We start from the raw sequence: 14,426 nt of genomic DNA, 5'->3' as shown, positions 1-14,426 counted from the left end.
TTTTACGTTTGCACAATCGACAATGAATAGTGACGCTTTTTCCCATCTCACGCTCTCGCGATGACCTTTTCAAGTATTTTACTTTTCATTTACCAAGCGCATGATTATTCGATGAATTCGCCAGGCAAACTTATTTTCCCTTGAACCAAAAAATCTTGTAATTTTTGTAAATTTCTTTTTTTGACTCTCTGCTTATCTCAAAGTCCCGATTCTCGAATTGTGAAGCATCCCCAACGGTCGACATTTTCAGTTTTGCACTCGACATCCAGAAAATGAAAAACCATTAAAAAATAAACATTTTTCTACGATGCTGGGTAGAACGAAAATTGTTCCGTCAGTTTTAGAGCAGTGCGTGGAAACGCTGTGGAAAAATGTTTGAGAATTGTGTATCGTTGCGCGGCGCAGCAGGGTCCGAAAAAAGACTTCAATTTCGCAAAAATTCGAGTGATCCTTTAATTTGGTGCACCAGTCTCCACGTATATATTCGAATGGAGCAGCATGTGGGAAGCCTGATACGATGGGACGCGGATTTGGTTAACTGTCATGTCCACGTGCCCGTCACTCTCCTAGCAAAATAACCAAGCTTGGTAACTCCCATCACACCTAATTACAAACACACCACATTTCACCTGTTCGCGCTTATCCCTTTCCGAGCGATATTTCACCCAATATATCGAGCTCGCAAAACCCCCATGTTATTACTTTAAAGCTACGTATAATATCCAAGATCCGCACGCATATATAATAATAAATATATTCAGAGAGGAGTGTGGTGGTGCTGACCCCTGCTGGTAATTCGGCGCCCTTCGATGTCTCACAGGAGAGCGCAACTTCACGACTGTCTGTGTGAAAATTGTGTGAACAGGAGTGAGCGAAATTCACGTAAAGCCAGTAACCTCGTGGTGGCGACGATTCAGCAACAGCGAATTTCAATCTGCTGTCGGTCCTCGAGTGCACTTTTGAGAGAGTCAAAAAATGACTAATAAATTTTGGAACTCGTTAAGGTCGTGGAGTGGAAAAGTGAGCAGAGACGAAATTTTCGTACATTTTCTATAATATATTTTACATTATAAACCAACCATACATTATAATAATATTTTATATCCTTATCCCTAAACGTGTTCTTGTTCTTTTTTTGCTGTGTTCATTTTCTTCTTTTATTTTTTTTTGTGTTTTTTTTTGTTGTTGTTGTTGTTTTTTGTTGTTTCGTTAAATCATCCTGTATATCTCGTTTACATACTTCCTCCATATTTATAATGTTCTTCGTTTCTTTGTTTTCTTCCCTTGTTATCCTCGTTAATTTTTGTATAGCATATATTTATTTATATTCATCATCATTATTTATAATATATACTTTATGCTATGGTATGTATATGTATAATATCATACATGTTGTTACGCACGTTCTTGGCGGTTTTTCGTCGTGCCGAAACTGTACGCGAGTGTGCTCGTGTGTATGTTTTTCTTCTTTCTCATACATATATACATATGCATATATGTATATACACATATCTATATATTACTTTTTTCATCGGTATTTGCTTTTTTTCGCTTTACTTTTTTACTCTCATCACTTTTCTCAACGAACGTACATGCGTGGCGTGGCGGGAGGGGGGGGTTAAGGGGCGTGTGCTTTTTCGCGTATGCAATATATGGCATTTTTTATGTATCAAATTACATACAGGCTTTATCGTTTGTTTTGTTTCTTTATTTAACTTTATTTTATTCGTATTTCACTCTCAGTTTGTTCTGGTTTTTTTTTGTTTTTTTTTTTTTTTATGTTTGATTTATTTTGATCTATCTTTCGCTTTGATTCTTTCGAGTTCTTAAGGTCTACGTGTTCGTCCGTCTCTCTGTGTGTTTCGGTGGTGTGATGCGCGCGCGTGTGTCGTCCGTGTTATTTACGCAAATGAGGCTCCCGTGAAACAACTCCGCGCGGTTCCCTTCTCCCCCGTCTTTTCTTCGTTCTTTGCCTCCACTACTTTGCATCGTTCGTCGTCTTGTTTCTTTTCTCTCGCGGCAGAGATTCCGATCGAGTATACGCGGAAGAAAGCACCCAGGACGTTTTTTCTACCGCTTTCTTCTGCGCACCGGTCTGATCTGAACAGTCGCCGAACCTCGCGGAGCTCCTTCGTTTATTTGTATTTTTTTTTCACAAAATAATAAATGAACTAATAAACTAAAATTCCAATCGCCCTTTCGCTTCCCTTCGAATCTCTTCGTCCCACGATGAAGAAGCAAATGAATCGACTGAAGGTAAAACGAGTCCAAATGATCTGCGGATCGAGAGATTCCAATTAAAAATAATAAATTTCGTGCATCGCTAGAAATACTCGGACGCCATTCGTCGAAGGAGCGTTTAAGGCTGCTCTCTGCGAACACGCACTTTCGTCTTTCGATTTTATTGCTCGACGAGATTACCAAGAGGTCCGCGATAGAGTTTCAGGACTGGTGCATTGTCACCGGCGTCGTCCGAGGCTCGACTTCCCGAACTTGGATTCCTCAGTCGCAGCAAATCCGTATTTTCTTTCGTCAAGAAACTTTCGGACCGGTGAAAAAAGCATCGCGCCATTTAAAAACTATCCAAAATCAAACGATTGAATAAACAGCTTTCGTGTTTTTCTCGAGGAGGAACAAAATAGAAGGAAATTTGGATTTTCAAATGATCCTCGGGCGCATCCATTGCCACGATTGATGTGAGGCGAGACGATGAGCAGATGCTTCGCGAGGTACGGCAGGCCAGCCAATAAAACGCTGTGTAGTATTTTCGTTTCCTCGAGATTCTTCGTTTCCACTTTTTCTCATGGGCGCGCACACATACACACACCCACGCATACATCGTCGCTCAAGTCTACGTATATTAATGTATAGACATAGATACATAATGTATGTACGTATATCTATAAACGTATATACGTAAATCCGATAATTAACACAGCGTCGAGCGTCACGGTATTTGGATAGCGCGTGTCCTTTTTTTTCTTAGTCGTTTGCCCCTTGTCATTATTTTCGAATCTGATTTAATGTTAATCATCAGCGTTCTCCACCACGTGCTAATTAATCGTCGCCTAATATTACACTTATACATGTATTTATATGCATATATAATATACATATATATCTCTTCTTTTTCTCCTACTTTGCTCTAATTATTTCTCTTTCGCTCTTTCTTCAGTTTACACACGCGCACGCACACACACACACACATACACACACACACACACACACACACACACACACACACACACGTTTTCGCTCCTGTTTCGTTCTCGCTCTCTCTCTCGCATTCTCACGCTCTATGCATATGTATAATGGCTCATATAAATACATAAATATTTTTCGCCCACTTATATTTATATATTTATATAACACGTGGTTTATGTATAATCGTTTAATATTTCATAACATCTACGGTTATCCTTTTGTCATATGTGTGCGTGTGTGTGTATGCGTGTGTATGTGTGTGTGTGTGTGTGTTTTTTGTTTGTTCGTAGTCTCGTTATTATAATAATAATTATTATTCATTTTTTCTGTTGGTTTTACGGCATCTAAATTTTATTTAATCCGTCACTCTTTATCGCAACGCGCTCAGCCTCGTTTCAACTCGTATCTCATTGCACTAACTCCTAGATATTCTCTGCGGTGCTCTGTGTCAATTAGTATTTGTGTTATAGTCTCTCTGTTGCGTCTGAATTGTGTCGTGTGCTCTATTTCGTCTCTTCCGGTCCCCTCTCCTTCCGCTCCCTTCCACTGTCTTTATCCTTGTACGAGGTCAAAGACGCGTGTGTTGGATTGGATATTGGTGCTCTGTGGCTACTATATTCACCCCTCAGAATTCTATGCGTTTTGCTCTAGCCTAGCGACGATGAAAGCCCGGCCTTGTCATTCCTGCATTCGGGAATATCCCGTGATTCTCCAATCTCTCACTCCTCTTCCCATTTTCTCTCCCTCTTTCTCGCAGGGTTCGTCTATCTGGCTCCTCCCCCTCAGCCTCTTTCCATCCCGCATAGCGCCTCGCGGGAATTCAATTTAGCTTCTCAAACATATCCAGCGCACAGGAGCAAAGTCAAAGCTCGAAACTCTCAAACCTCTCTCACTGTGTTTAAGGTGCCATAGCCACTGCCTCGAAACAACATTATCGAAAGTACATTTCACAGACGACACTCCTTACTTGCGACATTTCATAAAAATAGGGATAACGAGATTGCTCGGAAACAGGGCTAATCGTATGGCGAAAGAGCTCCCCGTCAACAGCTCCGCATCGCTGTTCCTTCTTTTCTCATCATTCACGCAGCCTCCGTTTTTCTCCTCCCGTCGGTGAGAGACTGTATGCCAGATTCGCAATATTCTCTTTTCTCCATTAATTTTATGAGCCCGTTATATAGAGACGAGTACAACAAAAAAACAGCACCCGCCGCCGGCGCATTGTTAGAAAAATAAATGAGCCTGAGAGAGCCGCTGAAGAATCCCGCCGTAAATACAAAGAGACCCATCCCACCGGGAGACAAACGATTGGTAACTGTGAATGAACCGTTTTCCCGCGAGATAATTCAAGCTTCCGTAATTTGGCGAAACGCCGAAAGTTTTGCCGAGCGAGCGAATGCCCGCGCGACCGAATACAAATGATCGAGGGGTGGACAGCTTTTTCTTCCGCGTTTTTTTTTTCTTTCTTTCTTTCTCTTATTCTCTTTACGCAAATGAGTTCTTGTTCAATCCCTCCCCTTTGAAATATTTTCGGTGCTAAGTGCAAAAAGATATCGGTAGTTTACCGCGCACAGTGTCGAGGGGAAAAAGGTCACCTGATCAATGACCGAGGCTCCGAGGTCAAGAGACCGAAAGTTTCGTTATAAGGATAGAAGCGTTGCGAATGAAAGATTCCTTTTATTTCGATGACTCGGACAAAAATTTTCCTCTTCACGGGTCTTGAATCCAAGAAATTTTGAAGCCACTAAAAATCGTCGGAATCAATGATCAACGTTTATCAAATGAAATCAGACGTTGAGACGATTATTTGAAATATTGTAAGGAATTTGCTTCGGAAAAAATGGTCCGTGGGGTGTGTGCAACGCCTACGAAAGCTCGCGTCATACTTGAGCCGACGTACCACGACGGGGAATGCAATCCGAATAGACTGGACGAAAAAGAAGAAAGAAAGACGGGGAGGGAGGAGAGGAGAGTGAGAGAGAAAAAAAGATGAGGAATTGGATCTCGTGGTAGCTGGCAAATGCCGTGATTCGATAACGCAAAAGGAGACCGAATATAAGGAAGAAGGAAGAAGAAGGAAGCAGAAGAAGAAAAAGACAGGCTTCGAAGCGAAGAGCCAAGCTTGTCGATTCTTGAACGACGTGAGGAGGAATAACTCTTTAGTGGTGTGAGATCCCTGGAACGACGAGGAAGAACGAGCCCGGGAGAGTCGTGAGTCGAGCCAACGTGGCTCTCGCCAAATGCGGGATGCAGTCAGCACGATGCTTCCTTGTGGCGGATTGGGACGAGCCAGTTCACCAAAAAACCCACCACCTTTCTTTCGTATTTTTTCCCACTCGAATTTATCTACGGCTTTCGAATTCATTATGAACCAGCGACAACTGTCATTTTTACGAAAATAAATTTTCCAGTTTAACAAAACTGTCAAGTTCATTCTCAAAAACTGAAATTCCTTTCCCCGTGCTATCCAAAAATTTAGTAAACTCAAGTCGTAAGCATCTCAAATCCTGACATTTTTTCGGTAGGTTCGACGTCGTCTTCGTTGTATTGGATCGTTGGAATCGTTATGACCGATTCAAACCTTTTACGCATTCATAGCATCATATCTGACGAGAGAATATTCCAGGCAAATGGCGTACAATAAATGAAAGTGTATGGCAAGGATTAAGGAAATCATACACACGTCTTTGACTGTTCTGAGATGTACATTTTCGAATGACTTTTCGAATCGAGACCGCATCCCTTGTTTTCCCAATTGGACCATATGATTCTGTGTGGATGTGTAGGTATAATTTGGTTAGTATTTGTATTGTGTGTCTGTTGTGTATTATGACGGTGAATAAGGTGCAGGGTGCGTTCTGCTCGCATATAGTTACATCGCTATTTTTTCCCATTTCATTTATTATTATTATTATTTCTTTTTTTTTTCGTGTTACTTCGTTTAATTCATATTACATTGGTTTGTTTTTCACAACTCTCACGTTTTTCTTGTCTCTGTCTGTGTGTGTGTGTGTGTGTGCGCGCGTGTGTGTATGTGTATGTGTACTTCTATGGCTTTCTTGTTTCTTTTTCTCTCTTTCGCTACGAGTTAATCTAGTGTCCGACGCGTTAGACTAGGACTAGACTACGTCTAGAGCTTCGCTTTTTATTAATGTTTTTTGTTTTTTTTTCTTCTTAAGTTTCGTCGCCTCACACGCACTTTGCCTTTCGTTACTTTTGTTTTTTTTTCTTCTGCTTCATCTTCATCTTTGTTTCTTTAATTATGTTAATTTTATTTCTTTTCTTTGCTAATTTATTCTACAGTTGGGCGTGTGTTCTCGTTATATTTGTATATATATATATATATATATATGTGCATATGTGCATATGTGTAGCACACACATACACATATATACATAGTTTTCCCTTAGCTTAATCGTAAAGTTTGTCTCTGAATATTTTTTCTCACTGCGTGTTCAATGTGTAACGTGTATTTTTTGGTGTTTTTCTCGTGTTTTTATTTTATTATTTTTTCCTTAATCTTCTCCGTCTTCTTCTTCTTCTTTTTCTTTTTCTTCTTCTTCTTCTTCTTCTTCTTCTTTTGCCTGGATCACCTTAAGATATAATTGGCTCTTAAATTTGTAAACTTAAACCGTCTATAGTGTTGTATAATTTTTGTTGTCCTCCTACTTGACCGCCTGCTCGTCGTCGTTGCCACGTTTTCATTGATTTTTGTTATTTTCTCTTTATTTTGTTTTCTTTTTTCTTGAAGTTTTTGTCCACTCTTTTACACACACTCGATACCAAACAACGTTTTTTACGATCGCGCGCTCCCCTTTTCTTTCGCTTTATCTCGCCCGTTTACTTTTTACACTTAATGTCTCGACTAGTTTTTCACGCCTCTCCTCCTCTCCTTTGTCCTAAGTCAATTAATTATCTACTTATTAGTTATCGCCTTAACGTTTATCACTCATTCTTGCTCTCTCTCTCTCTCTCGCTCGCTCTCACTCGAATTTTCATCGTCAGCTTCGTTTTGTTCGTATTATTTTTGTTTATTTTCTTTTTGTTCATCTCTCTCCCTCTCTCGCATCTCTTATATATAGTTAACATTGTCATGCTCTCTCGTTGCGCGCTTTCTAACTAAACACACGACTCGGTACGTTCTACAAAACGTCACTAAAACGTCTACGTGCCTTAATTCCTAAGGCGTCATGTGTTTTTTTTTTTTTTTTTTTTTTTTTCATTTTAATATTTTTCTTTACGTTTTTATTTAATTTATTCTTTTTTAGGTTCCTCAGCTCTCTCTCTCTCTCTCTCTCTCTCTCTTTCTCGCTCGCTGGTTTCCCCGTTTTCTCGACTTTCTCTCTGTAACCGACTCCTTCGCTCGGTCAATTCGGATTGCTCGTATTTTCTAGTCCTTCCTTTTCTTCCGTCGAAATAACCAACAATTTTATACAACAAAGAACTCGTGCTCTATCACGTATTTTCGTACCGGATAATACAAAATGAATGAGAGGAGGGCGGAACTCTGGTTTGACTTGTTTGTTTTGTGAAAGCTAACGAGATCCGTGAGAATCAGGCTTTTTCTGGAAAAAGAAAAAAAAAAAAAGAAAAAAAAAAAGAAGAAAGAAAGGTACATGATTGTGAGGGGAATCGTTCAGATTTTCGAGTGCTTTTTCTTCCGTATCTTCTGCCGGAGAAAAAAAAATGAAAAGATTCGATGACAGATAGAAAAAAATAAAAAATGATTGCCGATGAACTCATTTGCGAAAAAAATGAGATGCGAAGCCTCGAAGGTCCCCATACGACGGACGAGAGGCGAGTAATTTATGAGCTCTTCCGGAAATCGATTTTCTATTTTCACAATTGCGAGTGAGACAGGTCGGGAGGAAAGCGAGAGTGCACACAAAACGCACGTCACGCGAGGGAATACAATAATTTTCGTCTATCTATATACTTTATTGTGTATTTCTTCGATTATCGCGATAGACGGGCGTTTGCATTGCATTTCTCGTTATTCCCTCTTCACCTGTTTCAATACGGAGCGATAGACGGGAACGGGAGCAAAGTTCACCCGTCGCTCGCATGTTTTATCGCGAATCTTTGGCTGTGATGTATGTATTCGCGGGGCTGGTACATTCCAAATCGAAAGTTTCACTCGTTCGGAACAGTCGTACCTTCCCGATTAAACGAAAGTGCGTTAATAACCCAAGCAAGTTATTAATCGCGGAGAAATCGCTTTTTTTTAAAAAGCGAATGAATCGGAGACGCAATTTCGTTGTCTACTTCCTTTTTTGCCCTCTCAACAAGCCGAGCTTCTCCACGAATCTTCGTTTCGATGGTGAATCAACGAACAATTAATTATATTCAATAAAAAATAGACAATCATAACGAAGAATAAAAATCTCGATTGACTTTCGATATACGCCCTCGTGTATTCGGCATCCTCTCTTACAAACTATCTCTCTTTTTTTCTTTACAAAATTTGCCTAGATTTTTATTGTTTTCTCCTAACTAATAATGTACAACATTCTCTCATTTCTTTTTCTACTTATTCACCGCTCTTTTGTAACCTTCACCTCCCTTTTCTTCGTCCCCCCCTTTTTCCCCTCTCAACTTGACTCATTTTTTAACGTTTTTTGCTTTCATTTGCCTCACACACGACGCTCTTTTTGCCCTAGCCTAGACTATCTTATACGTATCCATAATCATATATTTATACCAGTTTATGCTCTATACGAGACAGCGAGATCTGCATGCACGCTTCTCAACCCCTCCCCCCTCGCCGCTTTCTCCCACTCTCTTTCCATTTCCCATTTTTCATTCTTTTTCGGTTCTTTCATTCAATTTTTATTCGTCTCTCGTCCTCTCGTTTTATTTAGCTCCGTACAAACGACTCGTTTTTTTGTGCGTCTCTCAATCTCGTCACAGTGACCTTGTTAAAGCTGCTTCAATTTTGTTCTTACTTTTCTTACATACAATTTTATTCGTCATCCTTCGATAGGGACGAGAATAAAATTTGAGGAAAACTGGAGGGGGCCTTTGGGGGCTACTGCGAGTGGAATGGAGATCGAAAATGATGCATGAGGGTTGCGAAAGAAAGGCAAAAAAACGTGGGATCCGGTGACTGCAACACGAACCGGCCGAGTTTTATCGGTGCCTGCGATCGCCGCTGGACTTATCCACTTTGAGGCGCTCATTCCCTCCCTCCCGCGTTCTCGCGCGAAGGATCGCTCCGCGGAAAATATATGCTCGTGTATTTTCGCCCTTCGACGACTTCAATATCACGAGAAAAATCTTTCACTCCGTGCATCCCTCAACTCCCGTCGAATTTTCATCCGAGCCTGGGGAAAAACGGCTAAAAAAAGGGGCAAAAACGTTCACGCCTGAGTACTAGAAAAGACTAGCTCTGTAGGCTCGCTCCTATCTCGATCCCGATAAATCAATGGCTGGAATTCGAGTCACTTGAAAGTTCCCTCGCGCTTCCCCCTCCCGTCGATTCATCGAGGCCAAATTCAGAGTTGGTGGGAACTTAATTTTCAAAACATTCTTCACGAATTTTGTTCATCCTTCATCGTCTTTTTAACTCGGCTTTAATTTTCTATTTATCTTGCCTATTTCTCCGATTTTTCACATTATTCATTCGAATATTTTAATTTTCGTATCCCTTCAATTCCCGTATAACGAGGCGCATTTGTAAAAAAATAGAAAAACTTTAGAAGCTAATCGCTAATTGAAAATTTCTCTCTCCGTGGTCTGGTTCACTTCGATCTGCGTTTTTTATGCTCCGCTTCTCGTCTCTTTTTCTACTCGATATTCGACAGCCAATTAATGTATGATCGTGAGGATACCCTCGATCGTGTGAGGTCATGTAAGGAGCTTTTTTCATGCTCAATGTCGTTTTCAGTGGCTCTCGGAGGTCAGAATTTCACATGGAATTAAACCGCATTACATTTTCCCAGCGAATTTTAATAACGTTTTGAACTCTAACAAGTGGATTAATTTTAAGAATAAACTCCGGGAATTACAAGCTCGGTACTTTTCTCTTTTTTTTGACGAAAATTTGGTGGTTTTTCTCGCGACGCAAATCCCTTATAAAACACGCTTTCAGCCTCGTTCCATTCGTTGTCTTGTCAATTATTCGTCTACATTCTTGTCCCGAAGCTGTTTACTTCTGTCTCAAGCGGTGTACCTTCGATCGCACGGTTTGTCAACGAGCTCGAACACACGGTGCATGCACGCGATCCTAATCTTTCGTCTGTCACATTTCTTCGTGAGCGATACTCGGGGGAATTGAGTTAAAAATAAAACACGTAACGTCAAAGTGGTGCGATTGATTTTTTCATAAAATTCCAACGAATTACTCGTAACCAGGACTTTCCTAAAAGTTACAGCCAACTTTCATTTTTCCCTTCTTCTCAAACTACGCTTCGAATATGGAGTAGAAAAAAATTATGGTGTATTTACGTCCGGATATTGGCTAAGTGGAAGAAAAATAGTTACCAAGGAAACGTGATTGAAAATAATGAAAACTCTTTCCAGCGATGATTGTGAGCTCGAGAACAGTCTACGATAATCGAAACGTTAAAATTCATTTCGAACAGATGAAAATCTAATCAAAACTTGGTTGTAATGAAATTCGAATGTGGAAATCGAAACTCATCAAATTGATTACTGAAAATTCCACTTAATTAACGCCACTTATGGGGCAATCGACGTTTTGGTCAAAAAAAATAATCGAACGTGGATCACAAAGTAATTACAGATTGATTGATTAATATGAAGAAATAAAAGAGTCGAGAGTGAGAGAGGCAGAAAGTAGAAAAGTGAGGAGAAGAGAGAGAGAGAGAGAGAGAGAGAGAGAGAGAGAGAGAGAGAGAGGGAGGGAGGGAGGGAGAGCCATTATTTTCATGACGGATCTGATCCGCAGTTTCGACCCAATAATATCTGGTATCAAACGAAATATATACGAGTCGATCTAACTCGCCGCCGAGTTTGGAACAAGCCTCTCATGTACGCGGGTACAATATGTACTTTGACATTGTAATAATGTATTTATAATATATTCATTTGTTTATTCATATATCTGTGGTTTTAGTTACAAAAAGTGACAGATTCGTATCAGCGTGATCGACGATTCGATCTCCTTTTGTATCGCGCCACAGATATTTATATCTAACTAGCTACGTTGGACTTGTTTTTTTGTTTTTTTTTCTTTTTCATTTTCATTTTAATTTTGCATTATATATATATATATATATATATATATTTCTTGTTGTTGTTGTTTTTTTGTTATTTTGTTGTTTGTTGTCTACCTCGAAAGTAAATAACACCCGATAACGCCTCCCTTCGTAATATCCTCCACGACGTATTGTGCGCTGCGCTTGATCACGAGATTCTCACCCACCGAAAAAATCCCCGTTTCCTTTGATATCGGGGAGGGAGAGAGACTCGCCACAAAAAACAGGAAAAACGAACAAAATAATTCGTCTCAGAAACCGTTTATTCCCTTCCTTTTTTCCGTCTTCGTTTTGTATTTGTTTTCCTCTTTTTTTTTTTTTTTTTTTTTTTCTCTATAGAGTTTAAGTTAATTTTTTCATTTTATCTTGCCTCTGTTTGATTTCTTCAATATTTGTTTTTTCCTTCAAGAGTATATATATATGCAATCTCTTGAACCGTGCTTTCGTACAAATGACCAACTCATTTTTTTCCTCGTTGCTCGAAGGGACCGGGGTAAGGATTAAGTCACATGGCTCAAGTTCCTTCTCGTATCCAAAAAAAAAGTGGATTAGTCACTCGATGTACTAAACTACCGGAGATACACATGTTTGTATTTAATTGGGTGTGTGTGTGTGTGTGTGTGTGTGTGTGTGTGTGTGTGTGTGTGTGTGTGTGTGTGTGTGTGTGTGTGTGTGTGTGTGTGTGTGTGTGTGTGTCCGCTCGCGTGACGTGGATGATTCGCAGAGAACGCTGGGGAGTCAGAGCGCGAGTGGGGCAGATCGTCGATGGCGACGTGTCGTGTGGCTCCCGAGCGTCTTTTAATATTTCTTATTAATTTAATGAATTCTCTTAATCCTTTGTCTCGTTATGTTATTGCCGCTTTCGCACTTTCCTTAATGTTTTTCTTGCTCATGGAAGTGAGTGTAGAGTAAAATATCATCTCCCCGATATAACCGTAAGATACACCGCGGTCGAATGTGTACGTAGAGGGGGGGAGGGCCTCGTCGACGTTACAAACTACCTATACAAAAATAACGGATTCGCTTGGCACGGGCAAATATTGGCCGAGCGGAGATCCACTTTGCGTTCGCGTGCAGGGGGGATCGGTGGAAAATTTACAGAGCTCCCATCAACGACGTACGTACATACGCGTGTACGTACGTCTTCTTCATTTTTCCTACTTTTCGTTTTCTTTTTTTGCGCTTTTATTTTATTTTATTCCTTGTTTTTTTTTTGTTTATACATGTACTAAAAGACCGTGGGTATCGTACAGTGAAAAAGGAGATGAGACACGATCACGGGTCATCGCTGGAGTTTATCGTTCGTAAATAAATAGCCGAACGGTTTTAAAATGGCTGACATCTTGCTTGCATGCGGGCGGTACGTGTTTGTGTGTGTGTGCGTGTACGTGTCATTGTGTGTATGCATGCTGTACGCGTGTTCCTCGAGTTTCTCTATCAAGCGATTACTTTTATCCCGTTTTTTTTCATTATTTATTCTGAATCCTGCACTGATTATTTAGAGGCAATACACGACGAAGCTATATACGTTAATATATAGCGAGGAAAATAATAATGCATTGCCCCAGGTTCGCTGCTGGTGCGCGCGGTGGCGGGGTCCGCAACACTTGGCGCTACGTGTCCCCCCCGTTTCGGCTCATCAGCCATTTCTTTGTTTATATTGAATATGCTGAGAAACTGGCTAGTGTCCCGAGCTTGACTGAAAACGAAGTGTTTACGATTGTTCGCGTTTGTCGAACCGGGGTCGGGGCGGTGGAGGGGGGAAGTCATTCGGTTATTTTTATTTTGCTTGTAAATGACGATAATGAGATTGTTTGACGTTCATATAATATGTATATATAGTTCTCGCAACGAGGACTCTTGGATGAGCTGGGAGGAGTCGTCGGGTCTCTCGCTATAGTTCAAAGTTTTAACTTCTCATTCATCTCTATTTGCTGTCTCTCTCTCTCTCTTTCTCTCTCGGTCTTTCTTACTTATTTGACGTTTCCGGCTTGATTTATTAATTCTGTTATTGAGTGAGATTTTCCCGAGCCGGTAATTAGCTATAGGCGTTTGTATTTTATTTGTTAAAAGGACTCGCGTAAAGCCTACCGAAAATGTATTTTCGCTCACTTTTCTATCAACACGCTCGTCGATTGTTAACCCGCTCCTTCTTCGACCCCTTCTTCTTCTATTTGTTTCTCTCGTTGATGCGGGCTTTTTGTAAACCCAAACGACAAGAACGATGACGAGGATGAGGACGAAAAAAACGACGACGACGACGGCGACAACAACGAGGATGAAAATGATATTTGTTGATTTCGTTACGGTGACCGAGTCGATGATTGCGTCGAGGTGAGCGACTTCAGCGTTGTCGTTGATGGCGATGGTCGTGACGGTGACGATTATTCCTGTCGGTTGGGGGCGCTTGCTTACCATCACACTAGGAGGCTAGGCGTCAGCCAGTCCTCATCCGCTAGCTGGACCGCAACCAAGAACACACTTTACCATTTTAAAACACAAACGAATGGTTAAGTTTTGTGTCCGAATTTTCAACATGGATGATTCTTATCTATAATGCAGATTTTTTTCACATTTATCAGCCACTCCAAGCTCATCGGTTACCGTTATTCTCTCAGACTCGGATAGCCTCCTCCTCGCATTTCGCTACGATCGAGCCATTTTATTAGCTCTATTAAATATCGTCTGCTAATCCACCGGTAATAAAGCGAGGCGAGGATAAAAGATGAAAATAACCGTAATCGATATCTTGTACAAACTTAAATAAAGTCACGCTAATCGGCTTTGTCCTCTGAGATTTTCTTCCTCGTCATCGTTCATTGTACTCTTTACCAATTTAGCCAACGAGTATTTATACAAATATTCAGCGTTTGTTTACGTATTTCGAAATGTGGGCCAAAGAGCTTCGTCGGCTCAACGATATTGTGCACTTTTGAATTTTTCGCCCATGTGCCTCGTTAATTTAGCATAAAATACAATTTATCTCAACGACCGAGGAGCCCA

The 14,426-nt window shown here is 40.6% G+C and overlaps 1 protein-coding gene across 3 annotated transcripts in view; it reads right to left on the bottom strand.

Annotated features, from left to right (window-relative positions):
- Window positions 1–1,763: 1,763 nt before the first annotated feature.
- Window positions 1,764–14,426, bottom strand: part of LOC122407097 (nucleolysin TIAR) — a 610,998-nt gene continuing 598,335 nt past the window's right edge. For all 3 annotated transcript variants that reach the window (XM_043413083.1, XM_043413086.1, XM_043413084.1), the window contains one exon: window positions 1,764–13,882. In XM_043413083.1, the coding sequence (XP_043269018.1) occupies window positions 13,841–13,882 (42 nt within the window). In that variant the 3' untranslated portion in view covers window positions 1,764–13,840. The remainder of the gene's footprint in view (window positions 13,883–14,426) is intronic.

The sequence above is a fragment of the Venturia canescens genome, chromosome 2 (assembly GCF_019457755.1).
Source record: "Venturia canescens isolate UGA chromosome 2, ASM1945775v1, whole genome shotgun sequence".
Taxonomy (NCBI): domain Eukaryota; kingdom Metazoa; phylum Arthropoda; class Insecta; order Hymenoptera; family Ichneumonidae; genus Venturia; species Venturia canescens.
This window is presented reverse-complemented; position numbering and strand designations above follow the sequence as displayed.